This window comes from Neoarius graeffei, chromosome 10, assembly GCF_027579695.1.
Source record: "Neoarius graeffei isolate fNeoGra1 chromosome 10, fNeoGra1.pri, whole genome shotgun sequence".
NCBI lineage: Eukaryota > Metazoa > Chordata > Actinopteri > Siluriformes > Ariidae > Neoarius > Neoarius graeffei.
Genome location: NC_083578.1, coordinates 40,001,785 through 40,027,471, shown reverse-complemented (window position 1 = coordinate 40,027,471; position 25,687 = coordinate 40,001,785). Strand labels below are relative to the sequence as shown.

General features: G+C 44.0%; 1 protein-coding gene across 1 annotated transcript in view; it reads left to right on the top strand.

Moving 5' to 3' along the window:
* Positions 1-25,687, top strand: part of LOC132893060 (citron Rho-interacting kinase) — a 450,073-nt gene that overhangs the window by 193,638 nt on the left and 230,748 nt on the right. Inside the window, exons 14-15 of the mRNA XM_060931786.1 lie at positions 10,377-10,574; positions 12,025-12,078. Of these exons, the coding sequence (XP_060787769.1) occupies positions 10,377-10,574; positions 12,025-12,078 (252 nt within the window). The remainder of the gene's footprint in view (positions 1-10,376; positions 10,575-12,024; positions 12,079-25,687) is intronic.

The following is a 25,687-nucleotide window of genomic DNA, read 5'->3' as shown; positions in this document are numbered from 1 at the left end:
TGCCCGCTCATTTCACTGTTACTCAAACATACACTCCGGATTATTTTAACTGTTATCCACAATGCCAAGTTGGCAGTGTTCTCCCTTATATACGTGCTCGGAGAGAGAGTGTGCACGAGAGAGGTTTTAATGTGTGTAGCCTACCTAAGGAGATTGAATTGACTCTCATATATGCGTAGAATTGGCTATGGACGTGTCCCTACCAATATTTCTGATTGAAGAAAAAAAAAATCACGCTCCGTCCGCGGTACACAAATGGTTACTGTAGGTTTCCACTGGGCGAAATACCACGCAAAATTTGCTCATGAATATTCGCTCTAGGGGCGTGGACGCGAAAACAGCATGTATGTCTGGCTGCCATGTCAATTAGCAAGTGCCGTTGCAGTGCAGTGATCGGCTGCTAGCTAGCAAACTGTCCTTGCGGAATGTAACGTTAGATTAGCTTGTAAAATGAATCCGTTAACAACAGTTCGTATTCAGTGTGTAAAAACGACAACAAAGGAATATGACTGTATTCTAAGTTTGTGTGGCATGTAAATAACAATCCGACTTGATACTGACAACAACTGGTGTTCATTAAGGTCACAAAGACATTATTAAATCATATCAAATTGTGCTAATGTTGGCTAATATTATACCTAGTCTTGCTTGTGAAGTGCCTGCAAACTTTAGCAGCCCACTAACCCTTAATTTGAAGTGCTTCAGTTAAGATCTGCAGAGTGCCCTGACCAAGTTCGTGTAACATGACACATATGAACAACAACCCGATGGTGATGTGGACATTGTTCGTGGCCCAGACACCTTTTAATCAAATAAAACACTTTTGCGTAATAAGCATAACAGCCTCCGCTTTCTTGATCAGAAATTTTTGGTTACTCCCGCGTCTCTTTTGAAAACTTTTTTTAAGCGTGTTCTGAATTGAAGAAATACATTTTACACAATTTTCCTCAAGCAGAACCCTGTCACTACCTCCTCTCCTCTCCACTCTGGGCTCAAGAAGACAACAATAGGGCAATAATATAACAGCAACCAATCAGAATTCAGATACATTCTGTTGCCAAGTAAAATTGTAACCATTCAACATGTCAGAAAAGTTATAGAGACCTCATCCTGTTTTACGGTTAGATCAATCACATATCAGCTTAAACTAGCATAAGAAGAAGAAACCTTTATTCATCACATGCACACTTCAAGCACAGTGAAATTCATCCTCTGCATTTAACCCATCTGAAGCAGTGAACACACGCACACACACTCAGAGCAGTGGGCAGCCACACTAGAGCGCCCGGGGAGCAGTCAGGGGTCAGGTACCTGGGTCAGGTACCTTGCTCAAGGGCACCTCAGCCCAAGGCCGCCCACGTCAACCTAACTGCATGTCTTTGGATTGTGGGGGAAACTGGAGCACCCGGAGGAAACCCACACAGACACAGGGAGAACATGCAAACTCCACACAGAAAGGCCCTCGCCGGCCATTCTAAAACTAGTTAAAGATCACACAGAAGATAGCCTACTCCCCCTGCCAGACTAATGGAATGCAGTGTTTAAGGCTCCGTATGTGTTTTACTTCCATTTATGAGGGAAAGGAACATACACCCTCCTGACAGTCAGTGCGTTGTTTGCTTGTAAAACACATTTGCAAATTGGTAGAATAAGTTAATCATCACATGGAAGATTTGCAATTAATCAAATGAATTGCATATTATTATTACTGCAGTTCTGAACTTCAAATTTTAAAACCCTGGACTTTGGAGAGATGATGGAACACAACAGAGCAAAATATTGTGACCCTCTAATGGTGACCTGAACTTGGTGCCACTGGGGGTTGGCATTGGGTTTGTCCCCACCAATGTTAATACCAAACCTACGCCCTTGTGTGTGTGTGTGTGTGTGTAATTTATATATGTCAGTACAGTGGTGTAGTGGTTAGCACTGTCACCTCACAGCAAGAAGGTCCTGGGTTCGCGGCTGGCGAGGGCCTTTCTGTGTGGAGTTTGCATGTTCTCCCCATGTCTGCGTGGGTTTCCTACAGGTGTTCCCGTTTCCCCCACAGTCCAAAGACATGCAGGTTAGGTTAATTGGTGGCTCTAAATTGACTGTAGGTGTGAATGGTTGTTTGTCTCTGTGTCAACCCTGCGATGACTTGGCGACTTGTCCAGGATGGACCCTGCCTTTCGCCCGTAGTCAGCTGGGATAGGCTCCAGTTTGCCTGCGACCCTGTAGAACAGGATAAAGCGGCTAGAGATAATGTGATGAATGAGATGATATATATATATATATATATATATATATATATATATATATATATCTCAAAACCTCTCTCACGCACGCTCATGCGCTCTCTCACACACACACGCACGCACAATGTTAGAGGTGCAGAAATTCGTCTCATTTATGACACCAAATTAATCACTGGCCTTATGGAGTTAAATTTGATGAAAATGTAACAAAATCAATGTGACTACGATATCCAGATGTGATTCCAGACCATACTGAAATATATTCATCATGATTTTGTATGTTAATTTAATAATTAACTATTTTAATTATTGTAAATATATGTTAAATATATTAAAGACACTCTTGGCCTTAAGAGGCTTTCGGGAAACCCACCCCTGGATTATTTATTTGTCTTCACTTATATTAATAAACACCTTCTGCACTTGCATCCGTCTCCCAACCATCTCTGATTGAATACTTTATACTCCCTGACAAAAAGAATGCACATTCACCTTTTCAAACAGCATGTTCAGGACCAAACTAATATTAATGATGCTAAAAGAGCCACTGTTTTGGTGCAGTTGGAGTGTTGGACTTGACTAGGACTCAACTTTTTTTTTTTTTTTAATGACTTTGACTTGACTCGGACTTGAACACTGAGTACTCGAGACTAGATTCGGACTCAAGGTTTAGTGACTTGACTTGACACTGCCTCTATCATTAGACCAATTTCCTTAAAATACACTACATAGCCAAAAGTTTGTAGACACCTGACCATCATATTTGTATGTGCTTTTATTAACACCCCATTCCAGATTTAGTCTCTCCTTTGCTGTTATAATAACTTCCACTCTTCTGAAAAGGCTTTCAACTAGATTTTGGGAATTTTCTCATTGAACCACAACAGTATTAGTGAGGACTGGCACCGATGATGGGCAAGGAGGCCTGGGGCACTGTTAGCATTACAGTTCATCCCATATGTGTTCTGTGGGGTTGAGATCAGGGTTTTGTGCACAGGCCATTAGAAACTATGTCTTACCATATCTTTTTGGACCTTGCTTTGTGCACAGGGGTATTGTCATGATGGAACATGTTTGGGCTAGGCATCTTTATATACTAGTGCATCTCGATATATTGGACGATTGTGAAAAAGTTTATTTTTTCCTTATTTAATTCAAAAAGGTAAACTTTCATAGATTATATATTCATTACATGTAAAGTGAAATATTTCAAGTTTTTTTTGTTTTAATTTTGACGATTATGGATTATAGCTCATGTAAAGTAGAAATCCAGTATTTCAAAAATATTGGGATATTTCATTTTGAGTTGGAAGTACATGAAAGTTTACCTTTTTGAATTAAATTGCAAAAAAAAACTTTTTCACAATATTCCAATATTTTGACATGCACTAGTATAGGCATTGTAGCAAGTGTTCTAGGTGGGTGGAGCACAGAAGCACGGCAGGCCAGTACTGAGTTCTCAATAACTCTTTATTGTCAGCTTTTCAGCTTCTATACGTTTACATATACACATATACACATGCCACACACACGTGTTCTGGTCGGGAGAGAGCCCGCTCCGCTCCCGCTCTCCTCCTTAAATAGGGCGCGGTCACTGGGGAAGACACACAAACACAGGTTAATTCACATCAGGTGTAGTGATTCTGCCACTTACCTTCCCTGACTCCGCCCTCCAGTCACAGACTGACGCTTGACCACGCCCTCACTGCCACATACCCCCACCGCCCGACTCAGGCCGGGCAGCGGTCCGGCCCGCAGCCGACTCCCCCCCCCCCCCCCCCCCCGATGGGAGAGGAAGTCCGCCACGACCATCTGCGCCCCCGGCCTGTGGACCACCTTGAAGTTAAAGGGTTGGAGTGCCAGATACCAGTGGGTGATCCGCGTGTTGGCATCCTTCATGCGGTGGAGCCACTGGAGGGGCGCGTGGTCCGAACAGAGGGTGAAAGGGTGCCCCAGCAGGTAGTAACAGAGGGCAAGGACCGCCCACTTGATGGCCAGGCACTCCTTCTCTATGGTGCTGTAGCGCCCCTCATGCACTGACAGCTTTCGACTTATATACAGCACTGGGCGATCCTCCACCTCCTGGGACAAAACAGCCCCCAGCCCTCTGTCCGACGCGTCCGTCTGCAATATAAAAGGGAGAGAAAAGTCAGGGGAGTGTAACAGTGGCCCCCCACACAGTGCAGTCTTTACCTCAGAAAAAGCCCGCTTGCATTGCTCCGTCCACTGGACCGGATCTGGTGCCCCCTTTTTAGTGAGATCAGTCAGCGGGCTGGTGACATCCGAATAATTAGGTATAAACCTACGATAATAGCCAGCCAGCCCCAGGAACTGTCTCACCCCCTTTTTGGTCTTGGGCCTCGGGCAGGCCGCAATCGCTGCCGTCTTGTTAATTTGGGGACGCACCTGCCCATTGCCCAAGTGGAAGCCCAGATACCGTACTTCCACCTGCCCAATCGCACACTTCTTCGGGTTGGCTGTGAGACCCGCCTGCCTCAGCGACCTAAGGACGGCCCTCAGGTGTTGTAGGTGCCGCAGCCAGTCATAACTATAAATAATCATGTCGTTAAGGTACGCGGCAGCATAGGTGGCATGGGGGCGGAGGACCCTATCCATCAGCCGCTGAAACGTAGCGGGCACCCCAAACAGCCCAAAAGGAAGTGTGACAAACTGGTGTAAGCCGAATGGTGTGGAAAAGGCCATTTTTTCTTGGGATAATGGAGTCAAGGGGATCTGCCAATAACCCTTTGTCAAATCCAGTGTCGAGTAAAAGCGAGCTGTGCCTAGTCGATCGAGCAACTCATCAATACAAGGCATCGGGTATGCATCAAATTTAGACACCGCATTGACTTTTCTATAGTCCACACAGAACCGGACCAACCCGTCGGCCTTGGGTACCAAGACCACCGGGCTGCTCCAGTCGCTGTGGGACTCCTCGACGATGCCCATTTCGAGCATGGCCTTGAGTTCTTCCCGAACCACTTTTTTCTTGTGTTCGGGTAGCCTGTAAGGGCGGCTACGCACTACCACCCCCGGGGGCGTCTCAATGTGGTGCTCTATGAGGTGGGTGTGGCCGGGCAGGGGTGAGAACACGTCAGAAAATTCTGTTTGCAACCGGGCGACCTCCGCGAGCTGGGTCGGTGAGAGGTGGGCTCCACAGGGGACCGGAGCGGTGGGTGATGGCAATTTTCTCTTTTGAACCTCCAGCCCCAGGTCCACCTTCTCAGGAACCACCAACACCAGCGCCACAGGGACCTCCTCTCTCCAACGTTTTAACAGATTGAGGTGGTATACCTGTAACGTCCCACCCCTGTCCGTTCGCCTCACCTCATAGTCAATGTCCCCGACTCGCCGTGTGACCTCAAAGGGTCCTTGCCACCTGGCGATTAATTTAGAGCTCGATGTGGGCAACAGTACGAGTACTTTATCTCCCAGTGCAAACTCACTGAGGTGCGTACCCTTGTTGTACAGGCAGGTTTGCCGTTCTTGGGCCTGCCGCAAATTCTCCTGGGTTAGGTGGGCGAGTGTGTGGAGTTTTGCGCTCAGATCAATAACGTATTTGATTTCATTTTTACTTTGTGAAGGTCCCTCCTCCCAATTTTCCCACAGCACATCTAGAATGCCGCGTGGCTTATGCCCGTATAACAATTCAAATGGGGAGAACCCTGTGGAGGCTTGTGGGACCTCTCGCACTGAAAACAACAAGGGTTCAAGCCACTTATCCCAATTACATGTGTCCTCACTTATGAACTTTTTAATTATATTTTTGAGGGTGCGATTAAACCGTTCAACTAAACCATCCATTTGTGGGTGATAAATGCTGGTGCAGATTGGTTTAATACCCAACAATCTATACAGTTCCTTTAGTGTTCATGACATAAACGCAGTGCCTTGATCAGTCAGAATCTCTTTCGGGATTCCAACTCGGGAGATAATGCGGAACAGCGCCTCCGCAATACTGCGTGCTGAGATATTGCGAAGAGGCATGGCTTCCGGGTATCACATTGCATAGTCCACCAGAACTAATATAAAGCGGTACCCTCGTGCTGACCGATCTAATGGCCCGACGAGATCCTTCCCAATTCTTTCGAACGGGGTCTCGATTAATGGTAGAGGGCGCAAAGGCTCTTTTGGAATGGATGCTGGATTTACTAACTGGCATTCGCGGCATGCCGTACACCACCTACGGACATCGCCGCGAATCCCTGGCCAATAGAATCGGGCCATTATTCGGGCTAGTGTTTTATCCTGCCCTAAGTGTCCAGCCATGGGATTAAAGTGAGCCGCCTGGAATACCAATTCCCGGTGGCTCTTCGGAATCAAAAGCTGCGTGACTCGCTCTTTAGTCTGAGTGTCCTGCATCACTCGGTATAAGCTATCCTTCATAATTGCAAAGTAGGGGAAGGATGGGGTGGCGCTTGGCTGGAGCATTTGACCATCGATTACTCTCACTTGGTCAAATGCATGCCGCAGAGTCTCGTCTTGCGACTGCTCTAACGGGAAATCCACTAGGGATTCCCCGAGAGAGAGGAGGGGCCGGCGGCTCCTCACTCTGACGCAGAGCTGACGTAGACAGCTCTGTGACAGCTGCTCCCGCCAATGCCACTCCGGGACCTCACCTTATTAAACTGCTGCAGGACCCACTCTTTACTAAACGAGTCATTAAATCCCGAAATCCCGGCCAATCAGTCCCCAAAATTATAGAGTGGGTGAGGCGAGGATTAACCACCGCCGTTACTATAAATTTCTCCCCTCGAAACAGAATGTGAACTGACACTAAAGGGTAGCTGTGAACATCCCCGTGCACACACAACACCTTCACCAATTGTGCTCCCCCCAATGCCTCGTCTTGCACCAGGCTTTGGTGGATTGAGGTCTGATTACAGCCGGAATCCAACAAAGCCTGATACGTATCCCCTTGGATACTCACCGGTATGCAATATGCTCCGGCCCGATCGAGGGCGGCTCCTGGCGTGTCGGGGATCCAAACCACCACGCCCACCTCCATCGCCGAGCACTGATGCTGGAGGTACCCCGGCTCCCCGCAGTGCCAGGACACCGGCCCGGGCTCTCTCTCTGCACCGGTGTTCCGGATATCACTCACCTGATGTGGGGGAAGACACAGACATGGAAGTAGGAGAAGATAGGACACTGCGGGTGCGGGGAGCCGGCTGGGGTGGAGCCGGCCCCCGCCTCCGCGGTGGGGGAATGGGGCGAGGGAGAGGAACAGAAGGAGAGAGAGAGAGGGGAGGGGAGAAAGGGAGAAGGCCACCATATGGTCCTCCGCCAGCTCAATGGCCTGATCCAGCGACGCCGGGCGATGGCACTGGACCCACTCCGCGGTTCCCTCTGGGAGTCGAGCGACGAACTGCTCCAGGGCCACCAGCTCGATGATCTCCTCAGCATCGCGGTTGTCGGCCCTCAGCCACTGGTGGCAGGCGTCCCGGAGTTGCTGGCCAAACACGAATGGCCGGCCGACTTCCTCCAGGTGCAGTGCGTGGAAGTGCTGCCGCTGCTGCTCCGGAGTGCAACCCACGCACTGGAGGACAGCCCTGCGGAGGTCCGCGTAGACCAGCCAGCTGTCAGCGGGGAGCTGTAGCATGGCCAACTGCACCTCACCCATGACGAGGGGGAGGAGGTGCACCGCGCACTGTTCCACCGGCCAATCCCACGCCTCTGCTGCCTGCTCAAAGAGAACGAGGAAGGCCTCGGGGTCGTCGTGCAGGCCCATCTTCGTCAGGGTGAGGTGGGAAGGGCCCGTGGAGGTGGGGGACCCCGCCAACGCGAGTAGGTGCATTGAATGCCCGGCGATCTTCCTGTTGTGCCAGCACCAGGGCCTCGAACCTTCGCTCCTGTTCTTCCCGGAGGGCGACCAGTGCCTGGTGCTGGCTCTGTTGGGCCGTGGCGAGGGCATGGACCAGGTCCTTGAAGGGGGAGGACTCCATGGGGCTGTTCTCTCCTGCACTCCTCCCAGGTTTCGGCACCACTGTAGCAAGTGTTCTAGGTGGGTGGAGTACAGAAGCACGGCAGGCCAGTACTGAGTTCTCAATAACTCTTTATTGTCAGCTTTTCAGCTTCTATACGTTTACATATACACATATACACACGCCACACACACACGTGTTCTGGTCGGGAGAGAGCCCACTCCGCTCCCGCTCTCCTCCTTAAATAGGGCGCGGTCACTGGGGAAGGCACACAAACACAGGTTAATTCACATCAGGTGTAGTGACTCCGCCCTCCGGTCACAGACCGATGCTTGACCACGCCCTCACTGCCACAGGCATCTACATTGGTGCTTGAAAGTTTGTGAACCCTTTAGAATTTTCTACATTTCTGCATAAATATATGACCTAAAACAATCAGATTTTCACACAAGTCCTAAAAGTAGATAAAGAGAACCCAGTTAAACAAATGAGACAAAAAATTACACTTAGTCATTTATTTATTGAGGAAAATGATCCAATATTACGTATCTGTGAGTGGTAAAAGTATGTGAACCTTTGCTTTCAGTATCTGGTGTGACCCCCTTGTGCAGCAATAACTGCAACTAAACATTTCCGGTAACTGTTGATCAGTCCTGCACACCGGCTTGGAGGAATTTTAGCCCATTCCTCTGTACAGAACAGCTTCAACTCTGGGATATTGGTGGGTTTCCTCACATGAACTGCTCACTTCAGGTCCTTCCACAACATTTCCATTGGATTAAGGTCAGGACTTTGACTTGGCCATTCCAAAACATTAACTTTATTCTTATTTAACCATTCTTTGGCAGAACAATTTGTGTGCTTAGGGTCGTTGTCTTGCTGCATGACCCACCTTCTCTTGAGATTCAGTTCATGGACAGATGTCCTGACATTTTCCTTTAGAATTTGCTGGTATAATTCAGAATTCATCATTCCATCAATGATGGCAAGCCGTCCTGGCCCAGATGCAGCAAAACAGGCCCAAACCATGATACTACCACCACCATGTTTCACAGATGGAATAAGGTTCTTATGCTGGAATGCAGTGTTTTCCTTTCTCCAAACATAACGCTTCTCATTTAGACCAAAAAGTTCTATTTTGGTCTCATCCATCCACAAAACATTTTTCCAATAGCCTTCTGGCTTGTCCATGCGATCTTTAGTAAACTGCAGACAAGCAGCAATGTTCTTTTTGGAGAGCAGTGGCTTTCTCCTTGCAACCCTGCCATGCACACCATTGTTGTTCAATGTTCTCCTGATGGTGGACTCATGAACATTAACATTAGCCAATGTGAGAGAGGCCTTCAGTTGCTTAGAAGTTACCCTGGGGTCCTTTGTGGCCTCACCGACTATTATACACCTTGCCCTTGGAGTGATCTTTGTTGGTCATCCACTCCTGGGGAGGGTAACAATGGTCTTGAATGTCTTCCATTTGTACACAATCTGTCTGACTGTGGATTGGTGGAGTCCAAACTCTTTAGAGATGGTTTTGTAACCTTTTCCAGCCTGATGAGCATCAACAATGCTTTTTCTGAGCTCCTCAGAAATCTCCTTTGTTTGTGCCATGATACACTTCCACAAACGTGTTGTGAAGATCAGACTTTGATAGATCCCTGTTCTTTAAATTAAACACCGTGCTCACTCACACCTGATTTGTCATCCCATTGATTGAAAACACCTGAGTCTAATTTCACCTTCAAATTAACTGCTAATCCTCGAGGTTCACATACTTTTGCCACTCACAGATATGTAATATTGGATCATTTTCCTCAATAAATAAATGACCAAGTCTAATATTTTTATCTCATTTGTTTAACTGGGTTCTCTTTATCTACTTTTAGGACTTGTGTGAAAATCTGATGATGTTTTAGGTCATATTTATGCAGAAATATAGAAAATTCTAAAGGGTTCACAAACTTTCAAGCACCACTGTAGGTCCAGTGAAGGGAAACTGTAATGCCACAGCATAAAAAGACATGCTATAGAATTTTGTACTTCCAACTTTGTGGCAACAATTTGGGGAAGGTCCACATATAGGAGTGATGATGAGGTGTCCATAAATATTTGGCCATATAGTGTTCTGAAGGGATTGAAAGTAAGGTTAATAAAGACAACAGAGAAATTGTGGCACATAATTATGCTCAGTAATTGGTAAAAATTCCTTTTACCTCTTTAGATCAGCCTGGAACATGAGGAGCAGAAGCTGGATTTAAAGCGGCAAGTGTCAGAGCTGACACTATCATTACAGGAGAGAGAGTCTCAGATCAGTAGCCTGCAGGCTTCACGTCATGCTTTGGAAAGTCAGTTACAGCAGGCCAAGACCGAGCTAGAGGAGACCACTGCTGAGGCAGAAGAGGAAATCACTGTTCTCCGGGTGAGATAAAGTTTATTAAATAAAAAAAATGTGGAATAAGAAATAAAACATATTTGGATCTAAAAATAATCTATATCCATATTTCTATAAAGCTGCTTTGTGACAGCTTCCATTGTTAAAAGTGCTATATAAATAAAATTGGGTTGAATTGAATTGAACCTCCATATTTACTATATTATCAAATGAAATACCTTCAGGTGCACAAATATTTGTGCATTGAAAATATTACTATTATTTTAGCTGTCTTCCACAGTATAGTGAAGGTGAAATTAAATAATATGAAAGTACAAACTTTCAGCTTTAATGTAAGGGTATATTCACCCAAATAGGGTGAATGATATAGCAATTGCAGCCCCCCTTTATAGGACCAAAAATGATTTGACAAATTTACATTATTATAAATTAAATTATCATTTACTTGGTCACAAATCCTTTGTAGCCAATGACTGCCTGAATTCTAGAAAGACAAAGGCATCACCAGACACTGGGTTTCTTCCCTGGTGATGTTCCGCCAGACTGGCCTTTACTGCAGCTGTCTTCAGGTCCAAATTGTTCTTTGGGCATTTTGCCTTTAGTTTTGCCTTCATCAAGTGTGAATCTGGTCAAATAATATAGCCCTATACACTTCATAATTTATCCTGTTTATCCTGCTGCTTTTGTCAGCAGTTACATCAATAAAAACAAGAAAACCAGTTCCTGGTTTTATAGACATCTATGCATGCCCATGGCAGACCCTTCTCTATACTCTTCCCATCATACAAGTTAATCTTTGTCTCCTTTGTCCAATAGAAGTTGTTCCAGAAATGTATGGACTTTTTTTTAGCCCATAGTTTATTGGCAAACTCTAACTAGGTTTTCCTTTTTTTTTTTTAAGCTTACCAATGGTTTAGATCATGTGGTAACCCCCTTTTTTATTTACTCTGGTGAAGACTTCTCTTGATTGTTGACTTTGACACAAATATGTGTATTTCCTGGAGGGTGACTTTTAACTCACCCAACTGTTGTGAAGGGTTTTTTTCTTTACTGGGGAAGAATTATTCTGTCATCCATCACAAATGTTTTCTTCTGGGGCTCTTGGTGTTCTTGAAATGGGATGTGGACCACATATAAAAATTGCTGTACTGTTTACCCAATGTGGGTGTAAAAAATGTCAAATTAAAACTGAAGGTTTATATTAATTCAACTTTATATTCATTAACTTGTATTGTGGTAGACAGCTAAAATAACAATAAATTTGTCAATGTTTAAATATTTATGAACCTAACTGTATTTCTACAAGAATTTTCATCCTGCAGGGTTTTTTTCACTCTACTCTTAAAACTCTGCTGGATTTCTAGTTTTGCAACATGCATCTCAGAGCTCTTTGGGCTCTTGAAATGCACTCTACAAGAGTATGCACTCTTCTCTATTCTTGGATGTAACTGATGTGGCTTTTTTTTTTTTAATCCAGGCTCACCGGGATGAAATCCAACGAAAGTTTGATGCCCTGAGAGACAGCTGTGCGGTATGCTGTTGAGTTTTAGATTTAACTCCACAGACTTGGGCTACCTTGTTTGCACCAGTTAATAATCCATATTAAAGGAACAGTTCAGCATTCTTCAACCTAATAATTATGGGGATGTATTCAGAGTAAGCAAGTTAATAGTTTACATCCATATTTATGTGGGGCATATTTGGCCTGTACACATGTTTAACTTGGAATTATGTGACCCATTTCAGTTATTAAGATTATCCATGCTCAGTTCGCATCAAGGTTGCCAGATTTCTCTTATTGAGAGCTCTCAGGACAGCACTGCATATTATGCAGCATGTGTGTCTCAGGTATGCAGGCGACAGATGGATGTAAAAGCAGTAGAGAGTTTATTGAAGGCAAGCTGGCAGACAAATCCAAATCATGAAGCAAAGGCAGAGTCAGTAAACAGGTAGTAGTCAGATGAGGCACAAACAGAATGGCAAAGCCAGGGTCTATAAGCAATAATCCAAATACAAACTGGGTCAGTAATCAAATAAGCAGCATGACCAATAAAGGCTTGGTAAAGTATGGCATTGGAACACTGAGCATTTACTTTACAAATGACAACTGTGAACAGAGTCCTTTTGTACTGTGGTTGTGATTGTACTGTAATCAGGAACAGGTGTGTATGATTAGAATTCCGGAGACTGAGAGCAGTGCAGTCCAGGATGGTTGTTGTAGTCTGTGGTGGCCATATTTGAATGCCACTGTGAACTCTGGGAAGTGGAGTCTTGAGTGCGAGCAGGTGCAGACCTGACAGTGTGTGTGGGTGTGTGCTTTTTTCCAGCTTTCATTTTCCTATTTTGAATTTTAAAATTAATAACTGTTGCTCATGTTTTGGTTAATTTGCACCCTTCACCAAAGAAAACATGTCCACTGACATATGAGGAATCTGCAATGGTTAAAATTCACTTTAAGAAGATGGAGTTCCTAAATTCAATATAAAAACAAACATGTCATATCGAATTCAGTTCTCTAGATATTATCTCAGAACAAGATGCTGTCACTGATGATCTTTTCTGTGCATATCACAAACAAATTTTGGCCTGTCCTGGAACAATGCAGATACCAAAATGTGTTTCTGATAATATTGTGGTTATCACAAAATATCAAAGAGTGGTGCTTGACTGCTCCACAATTGTGCCAATATTGCATAGGAAACATGGGTTCAAGGTCACAATTACACATACCTGAGATATGCCACTGTTTTCAGCAAACTCCACCCCATTCATACAACTCACTGGAATTGTCTGAACAGCACTGGGGTCTGTAGTTATGTTTCAGGTTGGAATACCAATGTGCACAATTTCAGTATTAACTCATGTCTGAATACAGTGTATGGTTTTACTGAAAATACATTTATAGTGTTTTCTGGGGTTAATCAACATTTATGTGAAACACTTTTTTTCATCTTTTTCAAGATATGTGATACCAACATGATTGTGCAGGGATACAAACAGTTTGGGGAAAGCATTAATAACTGAAATTACTTTTTACTGTAGTGTGTCAGTGTTCAAAAGATAAAACTACATAACCACATTCTGTATTACAACCGATAAACTGTAGTGTAAAAGTTGTCCATTTATGAAATATTATACAACCCCGATTCCAAAAAAGTTGGGACAAAGTACAAATTGTAAATAAAAAGAGAATGCAATAATTTACAAATCTCAAAAACTGATATTGTATTCACAATAGAACATAGACAACATATCAAATGTCGAAAGTGAGACATTTTGAAATTTCATGCCAAATATTGGCTCATTTGAAATTTCATGACAGCAACACATCTCAAAAAAGTTGGGATGGGGCAATAAGAGGCTGGAAAAGTGAAAGGTACAAAAAAGGAACAGCTGGAGGACCAAATTGCAACTCATTAGGTTAATTGGCAATAGGTCATTAACATGACTGGGTATAAAAAGAGCATCTTGGAGTGGCAGCAGCTCTCAGAAGTAAAGATGGGAAGAGGATCACCAATCCCCTTAATTCTGCGCCGACAAATAGTGGAGCAGTATCAGAAAGGAGTTCGACAGTGTAAAATTGTAAAGAGTTTGAACGTATCATCATCTACAGTGCATAATATCATCAAAAGATTCAGAGAATCTGGAAGAATCTCTGTGCATAAGGGTCAAGGCCAGAAAACCATACTGGGTGCCCGTGATCTTCGGGCCCTTAGACGGCACTGCATCACATACAAGCATGCTTCTGTATTGGAAATCACAAAATGGGCTCAGGAATATTTCCAGAGAACATTATCTGTGAACACAATTCACCGTGCCATCCGCCGTTGCCAGCTAAAACTCTATAGTTCAAAGAAGAAGCCGTATCTAAACATGATCCAGAAGCACAGATGTCTTCTATGGGCCAAGGCTCATTTAAAATGGACTGTGGCAAAGTGGAAAACTGTTCTGTGGTCAGACGAATCAAAATTTGAAGTTCTTTATGGAAATCAGGGACGCTGTGTCATTCGGACTAAAGAGGAGTAGGACGACCCAAGTTGTTATCAGCGCTCAGTTCAGAAGCTTGCATCTCTGATGGTATGGGGTTGCATTAGTACATGTGGCATGGGCAGCTTACACATCTGGAAAGACACCATCAATGCTGAAAGGTATATCCAGGTTCTAGAGCAACATATGCTCCCATCTAGACGACGTCTCTTTCAGGGAAGACCTTGCATTTTCCAACATGACGACGCCAAACCACATACTGCATCAATTACAGCATCATGGCTGCGTAGAAGAAGGGTCCGGGTACTGAACTGGCCAGCCTGCAGTCCAGATCTTTCACCCATAGAAAACATTTGGCGCATCATAAAATGGAAGATACGACAAAAAAGACCTAAGACAGTTGAGCAACTAGAATCCTACATTAGACAAGAATGGGTTGACATTCCTATCCCTAAACTTGAGCAACTTGTCTCCTCAGTCCCCAGACGTTTACAGACTGTTGTAAAGAGAAAAGGGGATGTCTCACAGTGGTAAACATGGCCTTGTCCCAATTTTTTTGAGATGTGTTGTTGTCATGAAATTTAAACTCACCAAATCTTTCTCTTTAAATGATACATTTTCTCAGTTTAAACATTTGATATGTCATCTATGTTCTATTCTGAATAAAATATGGAATTTTGAAACTTCCACATCATTGCATTCTGTTTTTATTTACAATTTGTACTTTGTCCCAACTTTTTGGAATCAGGGTTGTAATATTTTAGAACCATTATAACTCAGTAAACTGATAAAATATGCTTGCCCTCTAACAAAGACTTCCTATGTTATTCTCTGTAAATATTTAGTTATCTACAGTCAAGCAAATGCACAAAGTTTTGTGGAGGGAATGCAAAATGGTACAGGAGAAATAAACCTCAGAATAAAGCAACATGGTAGAGCTGTCACACAATGTGGCACCGGCTGTTCTGGAGCCATGATGAAGGCGCTAAAAACAGCTTGTGTGTGGGTGGACAGTAAAAGTAGGGCAACAGGATAATATGAAAAAGATGGCTATAGATTAGATAACAATGAATAGAAACTCAGAGGTATTGCAGAATAAAGCTTCTTTTAACATTTATTTAAAAAAAAGGATTTAACCACAGAGATCTTTATATCTGTGGAATGTAATTCACCTCTCCAAAAAAAAAACATTCAAGTTTTTTATTTTTGCTTTTATTGACAACAGTGATAAAATGAAAGGTTGTACAACCCTGATTCCAAAAAAATTGGGACAAAGTACAAATTGTAAATAAAAATGGAATGCAATGATGTGGAAGTTTCAAAATTCCATATTTTATTCAGAATAGAACATAGATGACATATCAAATGTTTAAACTGAGAAAATGTATCATTTAAAGAGAAAAATTTGGTGAGTTTAAATTTCATGACAACAACACATCTCAAAAAAGTTGGGACAAGGCCATGTTTACCACTGTGAGACATCCCCTTTTCTCTTTACAACAGTCTGTAAACGTCTGGGGACTGAGAAGACAAGTTGCTCAAGTTTAGGGATAGGAATGTCAACCCATTCTTGTCTAATGTAGGATTCTAGTTGCTCAACTGTCTTAGGTCTTTTTTGTCGTATCTTCCATTTTATGATGCGCCAAATGTTTTCTATGGGTGAAAGATCTGGACTGCACGCTGGCCAGTTCAGTACCCGGACCCTTCTTTTACGCAGCCATGATGCTGTAATTGATGCAGTATGTGGTTTGGCATCATCATGTTGGAAAATGCAAGGTCTTCCCTGAAAGAGACGTCATCTAGATGGGAGCATATGTTGCTCTAGAACCTGGATATACCTTTCAGCATTGATGGTGTCTTTCCAGATGTGTAAGCTGCCCATGCCACACGTACTAATGCAACCCCATACCATCAGAGATGCAGGCTTCTGAACTGAGCGCTGATAACAACTTGGGTTGTCCTTCTCCTCTTTAGCCCGAATGACACGGCGTCCCTGATTTCCATAAAGAACTTCAAATTTTGATTTGTCTGACCACAGAACAGTTTTCCACTTTGCCACAGTCCATTTTAAATGAGCCTTGGCCCAGAGAAGACGTCTGTGCTTCTGGATCATGTTTAGATATGGCTTCTTCTTTGAACTATAGAGTTTTAGCTGGCAACGGCGGATGGCACGGTGAATTGTGTTCACAGATAATGTTCTCTGGAAATATTCCTGAGCCCATTTTGTGATTTCCAATACAGAAGCATGCCTGTATGTGATGCAGTGCCGTCTAAGGGCCCGAAGATCACGGGCACCCAGTATGGTTTTCTGGCCTTGACCCTTACGCACAGAGATTCTTCCAGATTCTCTGAATCTTTTGATGATATTATGCACTGTAGATGATGATACGTTCAAACTCTTTGCAATTTTACACTGTCGAACTCCTTTCTGATATTGCTCCACTATTTGTTGGCGCAGAATTGGGGGATTGGTGATCCTCTTCCCATCTTTACTTCTGAGAGCCGCTGCCACTCCAAGATGCTCTTTTTATACCCAGTCATGTTAATGACCTATTGCCAATTGACCTAATGAGTTGCAATTTGGTCCTCCAGCTGTTCCTTTTTTGTACCTTTAACTTTTCCAGCCTCTTATTGCCCCATCCCAACTTTTTTGAGATGTGTTGCTGTCAAGAAATTTCAAATGAGCCAATATTTGGCATAAAATTTTAAAATGTCTCACTTTTGACATGTTGTCTATGTTCTATTGTGAATACAATATCAGTTTTTGAGATTTGTAAATTATTGCATTCTATTTTTATTTACAATTTGTACTTTGTCCCAACTTTTTTGGAATCGGGGTTGTACATTTATATTGCTTATTATATGATTATTATGTGCTACTGTTTCTAAGGATAGGGGACACCAAAGGAGTTACAATATATTAAGATAGGCATTTGTATACTATACAATAGACCTGTTCCTCAAAAAAAGAAGGAACAAATGAGCTTCAGGTAGGGCTTACTGCCACTTTCTCGCTGCTGATTGGGTGCTGATCCCAGGATTAAAAAGTAAGGGATTTTCAGAAGAACACATTTCACCCTGATTCCTCTGTTGACTAAATTGTGTGTGTGCACGCGCAGTGGTGCTTGAACTCTAAAATTTTCTACATTTCTGCATAAATATGACCTAAAACATCATCAGATTTTCACACAAGTCCTAAAAGTAGACAAAGAGAACCCAGTTCAACAAATGAAACAAGAATATTATACTTGGTCATTTATTTATTGAGGAAAATGATCCAATATTACATATCTGTGAGGGGCAAAAGTATGTGAACCTTTGCTTTCAGTATCTGGTGTGACCCTCTTGTGCAGCAATAACTGCAACTAAACATTTCCGGTAACTGTTCATCAGTCCTGCACACTGGTTTGGAGGAATTTTAGCCCATTCCTCCATACAGAACAACTTCATCTCTGGGATGCTGGTGGGTTTCCTGACATGAACTGCCTGCTTCAGGTCCTTCCACAACATTTCGATTGGATTAAGGTCAGGACTTTGACTTGGCCATTCCAAAACATTAACTTTATTCTTCTTTAACCATTCTTTGGTAGAATGACTTGTGTGCTTAGGGTCATTGTCGTGCTGCATGACCCACCTTCTCTTGAGATTCAGTTCATGGACAGATGTCCTGACATTTTCCTTTAGAATTTGCTGGTATAATTCAGAATTCATTGTTCCATCAATGATGGCAAGCCATCCTGGCCCAGATGCAGCAAAACAGGCCCAAACCATGATACTACCACCACCATGTTTCACAGATGGGATAAGGTTCTTATGCTGGAATGCAGTGTTTTCCTTTCTCCAAACATAATGCTTCCCATTTAAACCAAAAAGTTCTATTTTGGTCTCATCCTTCCAAAAAACATTTTTCCAATAGCCTTCTGGCTTGTCCATGTGATCTTTAGCAAACTGCAGACGAGCAGCAATGTTCTTTTTGGAGAGCAGTGGCTTTCTCCTTGCAACCCTGCCATGCACACCATTGTTGTTCAGTGTTGTCCTGATGGTGGACTCATGAACATTGACTAATGCTAGTGAGAGAGGCCTTCAGTTGCTTAGAAGTTACCCTGGGGTCCTTTGTGACCTCACCGACTATTATACACCTTGCCCTTGGAGTGATCTTTGTTGGTCAACCACTCCTGGGGAGGGTAACAATGGTCTTGAATTTCCTCCATTTGTACAAAATCTGTCTGACTGTGGATTGGTGGAGTCCAAATTCTTTAAAGATGATTTTGTATCCTTTTCCAGCCTGATGAGCATCAATAACACTTTTTCTGAGGTCCTCAGAAATCTCCTTTGTTCGTGCCATGATACACTTCCACAAACATGTGTTGTGAAGATCAGACTTTGATAGATCCCTGTTCTTTAAATAAAACAGGGTGCCCACTCACACCTGATTGTCATTCCATTGATTGAAAACACCTGACTCTAATTTCACCTTCAAATTAACTGCTAATCCTAGAAGTTCACATACTTTTGCCACTCACAGATATGCAATATTGGATCATTTTCCTCAATAAATAAATGACCAAGTATAATATTTTTGTCTCATTTGTTCAACTAGGTTCTCTTTATCTACTTTTAGGACTTGTGTGAAAATCTGATGTTTTAGGTCATCTTTATGCAGAAATATAGAAAATTCTAAAGGGTTCACAAACTTTCAAGCACCACTGTGTGTGTGTGTGTGTGTGTGTGTGTAAAATATTGCATGCACACACACACACTTATTACCCATACTACTGCGCAAAAGTCTGAGGCATCCTATTTTTTTCACACAAATTTTATCAATTTCTATTTTATGAGCCAATACAAAAACATTTCAGTGTTCCAAATGTTCGTTTTCCAGCACAAAATTAAATTTTACATTAAAAAAATTTGTATATGAGCAGCATATTACAGAAGAGACCACTTTTCAGATTAAAAAAAAGAAGACATACTGGAAGAACTACTGGGTTTTGCTGCAAAATTAAGATGCAAGTGTGACAAAGTGTCCAGAAAAACTGTGGCTGGTTCTGCAAGATGCTCAGTAAAACCTACAGTTTACTTATAAAACTGCACTAATTGTACCTGCGATGACTATTTTTTAAAGCAAAGGGTTGTCTCACACCAAATATTGAGTTTGTTTCATTTATTATTACTTAGTGCTCTTTATAGTCTACTTTTTAATGTTGAAACATTTAATTTCATTGTCTTTTAAGCCATTTTTGGTCTACAGCATTGCCTTCCATGTGCCTAAGACTTTTGCACAGTACTGTGTGTGTGTGTGTGTGTGTGTGTGTGTGTGTGTGTATATATATATATATATATATATATATATATATATATATATATATATACACACACACACACACACACACACACACACACGGTGCAATTTGTCAAAAAACCAGAAGGGGGGATGTTTTTTTTTTTAATCATGAAACGTCACAAAATTAAGGTAACAATAGGCTAACAGCTCAATAACATCCGATGATATCAAATGAATAACACTAAATGAAAACAAACACTAAACCAGAGATAGTAAATTCATCTTCCTATCTCTCTGACTAAATACACGAGCACTAACACACAACAAAGTTCGCATTGCTTGTTGCGTTGCTGTGATGTTTCTCTCCCTCCAGATTAAATGGACAGTGACTCGAAAATCACTAAAATACATGAATACTCAATGAACAGTTTGCTCTGATTGCGCAGTTCATGTGGCCTTTTCTGCTTTCCCGTCGGTGCGCTATCCGCCGCGTTTCGCCCTTCTTTAATCCACATTTCTGCGAATTTTTCAGCAGGGAAGGAATGCACGTCTGGCCCATTGACAGTGAGGAAAAGAAGGCTGTCAGTGTGGATACATTCATTCTGTTGCGCTCATCAATAAGGATGTGATTCATGGCGCTAAATCCACGTTCACACTCTGATTATTATCTACAATGTATCTATTTGCTGGGGACATTCGTGAACATCAAAGCTGCCACTTTGGGTCATTTTGAAAGTGAGTGCAATGTAGACCATAGAAAACTGTGTCACAACATGCCTGTCATGTCAACTTTTTTTTTTGGTTTGTTTGTTTTATTGACGGGGTTGTCCCCGAGGATTTTTTTTCAGCAGAGATAAAAACCAGAGGGGGGGATGATCCCCACCATCCCCCCCAGCAAATTGCACCCAGTATATATATATATATATATATATATATATATATATATATATATATATATATAATGTGTGTATGTATGTATGTATGTATGTATATACACACACACATTTTATATACACACACACACATACAGTGGGGAAAAAAAGTATTTAGTCAGTCACCAATTGTGCAAGTTCTCCCACTTAAAAAGATGAGAGAGGCCTGTAATTTTTATCATAGGTACACTTCAACTATGAGAGACAGAATGGGGGGAAAGAATCCAGGAAATCACATTGTAGAATTTTTTTATGAATTAATTGGTAAATTCCTCGGTAAAATAAGTATTTGGTCACCTACAAACAAGCAAGATTTCTGGCTCTCACAGACCTGTAACAACTTCTTTAAGAGGCTCCTCCGTCCTCCACTCGTTACCTGTATTAATGGCACCTGTTTGAACTCGTTATCAGTATAAAAGACACCTGTCCACAACCTCAAACAGTCACACTCCAAACTCCACTATGGCCAAGACCAAAGAGCTGTCAAAGGACACCAGAAACAAAATTGTAGACCTGCACCAGGCTGGGAAGACTGAATCTGCAATAGGTAAGCAGCTTGGTGTGAAGAAATCAACTGTGAGGAGCAATTATTAGAAAATGGAAGACATACAAGACCACTGATAATCTCCCTCGATCTGGGGCTCCACGCAAGACCTCACCCCATGGGGTCAGAATGATCACAAGAACGGTGAGCAAAAATCCCAGAACCACACGGGGGGACCTAGTGAATGACCTGCAGAGAGCTGGGACCAAAGTAACAAAGGCTACCATCAGTAACACACTATGCCACCAGGGACTCAAATTCTGCAGTGCCAGACATGTCCCCCTGCTTAAGCCAGTACATGTCCAGGCCCGTCTGAAGTTTGCTAGAGAGCATTTGGATGATCCAGAAGAGGATTGGGAGAATGTCATATGGTCAGATGAAACTGAAATAGAACTTTTTGGTAAAAACTCAACTTGTCGTGTTTGGAGGAGAAAGAATGCTGAGTTGCATCCAAAGAACACCATACCTACTGTGAAGCATAGGGGTGGAAACATCATGCTTTGGGGCTGTTTTTCTGTAAAGGGATCAGGACGACTGATCCGTGTAAAGGAAAGAATGAATGGGGCCATGTATCGTGAGATTTTGAGTGAAAACCTCCTTCCATCAGCAAGGGCATTGAAGATGAAACATGGCTGGGTCTTTCAGCATGACAATGATCCCAAACACACCGCCCGGGCAACGAAGGAGTGGCTTCATAAGAAGCATTTCAAGGTCCTGGAGTGGCCTAGCCAGTCTCCAGATCTCAACCCCATAGAAAATCTTTGGAGGGAGTTGAAAGTCTGTGTTGCCCAGCGACAGCCCCAAAACATCACTGCTCTAGAGGAGATCTGCATGGAGGAATGGGCCAAAATACCAGCAACAGTGTGTGAAAACCTTGTGAAGACTTACAGAAAATGTTTGACCTCTGTCATTGCCAACAAAGGGTATATAACAAAGTATTGAGATGAACTTTTGTTATTGACCAAATACTTATTTTCCACCATAATTTGTAAATAAATTCTTTAAAAATCAGACAATGTGATTTTCTAGATTTTTTTTTCTCATTTTGTGTCTCATAGTTGAGGTATACCTATGATGAAAATTACAGGCCTCCCTCATCTTTTTAAGTGGGAGAACTTGCACAATTGGTGACTGACTAAATACTTTTTTGCCCCACTGTATGAAGGGGGAGCCACAGATGTAAAATTAGACATGAAGCACCGGTAGTAGCCAGCCAGCCCCAAAAAGGCATGTACCTGTTTCTTGGTGTTAGGCCAGTGATAGTTGCAGACAGCATCAGTTTTCCTTTACTGTGTCTTCAGGAGACCCGGGTCAATGCGGTACCCCAGGCACTGTGCCTTGGCCAGCCCCAGATGGCATATTTTGGGGGTTTGTCATCAGTCCTGCATTGCAGAGTCTGCTCAGCTCTTCCCTGAGGTGGTAGAGGTGATCTTGCCAGTTGTTAGAGTGGATGACTATATTGTCCAAGTAGGCTGTGGTGTGGGGTAATGGGCTCTCAGGACAATGTCCATTAACTTCTGGAACATTGCGGGCACTCCACCATGGAACCCAATGGGAATGACCAGGTATTGCCAGTGTCTGGAGTTGGTGCTGAAGGCCATTTTGGGCCACACTTCTCTGGCTAGGCTACCTGCCAGTACCCTTTGGCCAGGTTGAGGATGGATATGAACTAGGCCCTCCCTAGGTGCTCTATGAGGTCATTCACTCATGGCAGGGCATAGCTGTTGAACTCCAATACCTCGTTCAACCTCCAGAAGTCATTGCAAAGGCTTCTGTTAAGCTTGGGCATGATGACGATGGGGTTGGACCAGGGGCTAGTGGATTCCTCAATCATGCCCTCCTGTAGCATCAGGGCTCCTTCTGCCTCTATCGCTTGACAGCGGGACTCTGGGACTTGGTAGGGCCACTGTCAGACAACTACTCCAGTGGGATTTTGATCTAATGCTGCAGCAGGTGGTCCACTGGGGCTCTGCAGAGAACACATACTTGAACTGATCCTCCTATCCTTGCAGCTCTTGCAGTTAGGAAGGTATCAATTCCTCTCCTTTGTGGACCTGCTCTGGCTTGGTTGGACTTGTGGAGGGGACAGGAAAGGCTGAGTGTGCTGGCACCAGTTCAGTCCAATGATTTAGAAGATTTACATGATACAGTTGGGTGGGGGCTGTCTTACCTGGTTGCTGCACGCAGCAGTTCATAGGACCTACTCACTCCTGGATGACATAGGGGCCTTGTCAGTGGGTGAGGAATTTACACTTCACACTTGGGAAGAGCAGGAGCACATGACTCCTGGGCTGAAACTCTCAAGGTTGGGCCAGCCAGTTGTAGGCTCGCTGCTGCTCTCTCCTGGGACACCGACTCAATCCACTCTTGCATTTCTTAGATCTAGTCAGTGAGGGAGCAGAAAAGGGATGGTTGCTCCTCCCAGGCTTCCTTAATGATGTCCAATAGGCCCTGGGTCATTGGCCAAACAGCTCAGAAGGCATGAACACTGTAGAGGCCTGAGGAGTATCTCACACAGCAAAGAGAACATTGGGGAGGAGTAGGTCCCAGTTTCACTCTTCTTCATCCACCACCCTTTGCAATATGTGCTTGAGGGTTTGGTTGACTCGCTCTACTAGGCTGTTGGACTTGGGGTGGCAGACCAAGGTTTTGAGGTGTTTGACCTGCAGCAGCTGACACAGGTCCACCATCACCGTGGAGATGAAGTGGGTGCCCTGGTCCATGAGGATGTCCTTGGGAATTCTGACCCAGCTGAAGAGGGGTGTCAGTTACCTACCGATGTTCCTGGATGTGACTTTGTGGAGAACAACAGCCTCTGGGTAGCAAGTGGCATAGTTGACAATCACCAAGATGTATTTGTGGCCCCAGGTGGACTTGGGCAACAGTTCTGTGAGATCCATGCCCACCTGCTTAGGAAAGGGGGCTTAATGGGGCTGATGCTGGTCTGTAGGAGTCCCATGCATTCCTGGCAGATGGAACTGGTCCTAGATGGTCCAGGGTGTTCTTGGGCCCCAGATGGCAATGTAGCAGGTGAGAGTGGGCCACATGTGAGATAGTCTATTGTAGTCCTCTGTATGACAGGGCTTATCCTGGTGGCTGCAGTGGGAGTATAGCAACCCATTCTTCACCATAAAGTAGGCCATGGGCAGCCCCTGATTGAAGTGTAGGCTCCCTCTATCACCTTCTAGCACCTGGTGTCAGCAGTGTTTCAGCCAGCCACTACCACTGTAGCCTTTTGTTCCTTCCTGAAGTTTCCCTCCTTTGATGCCTGCTAAGACAGAGTAGAGGGGGGAGTTGGTGGGTAGGGTGGGCTCACCTTTGGCTTTGGTTTCCACAGCTATTGTCTTTCCTTCAGCCAGAAGCATGGCCTCAGGAGTGGCTGGAGGGGTGCACTGTTGCTGCTACTGCAGCCTTCTGCTGCTTCTCTTCTTCCTCCTCCTCACTGGTGTGCACCCATGGAGGTGGAAAACCCAGATCAGTCTCTGCCTACAAGGAGAGGCACAAGGAGATCAGGGATTTGACCAAACATGACAGGCCACTCACCTCTTTGACCGCCTATCTGGACCTCTGCAGTGGGGACCTCTCTCACATCTCTGTGCACACAGGTGACAGCCAGGCTTCTACAGGCTTGGGTGGTCCAAAGTAGGGCCAAGAGACAGGCCAGAGTAATAGTGCTCCCTGAATCCAACAGCACTGACTCTGGGATGCTGTTCAGCTTGAGGGTGATGATGGGAGCTGGCAGCTGGGGGGGTGGTATGAAGTGCACACACCACCAACCAGGTCTTGAAGGGCCTAACTGGGAGGGGGACCATGGCTGCAGGTGGCATGTGCTTCAGACTCAAGAGCTCCTTAGTGGCTGTGTGAAGACAAGTGCACCAGCTCCTGGAACAGCTACCCTTGCAGCATGCTGACATCCTGCAGATGCCTCACCACTGAGTCCATGGCAGGGGTGCCTGGGTCTGTGTCTCCTGCCCACATTCTCCACCAGTGTAGCCCCTTCTAGTGGCAGGATCTGACACAGAGGCAAATGTGTGAGGTGCAAAAAAAAGTGCTCTTATTTATTTATTTATGTTTGTGAAGTGAAGTGAGCCAGCTGTTGTCTGGAGTGGAGGAGGCTTGCTGGAGGGTCCTGTGTTGTGAGGAGCTTTAAGCTCTTTTTAGAGGTGTTGAGGAGCAGATCGGCAAGGTTCCAAGCAGGGGATGGTGTTGTCTGCACTTGTATCTGATGGCAGAAAAAAAAACAGCTAGTCGGATTAACATTCTGGAGGAGATACTCACTCAGGGTATGGTGCGCCACTGTTATATACTCTCCTGTTGTCTCCTGGAGGGTGAACGCGTGTGCTGTCATGAGTGGCTGCCAGCCATACTGCATTAAGCCGCTCGTCCCCTTGTG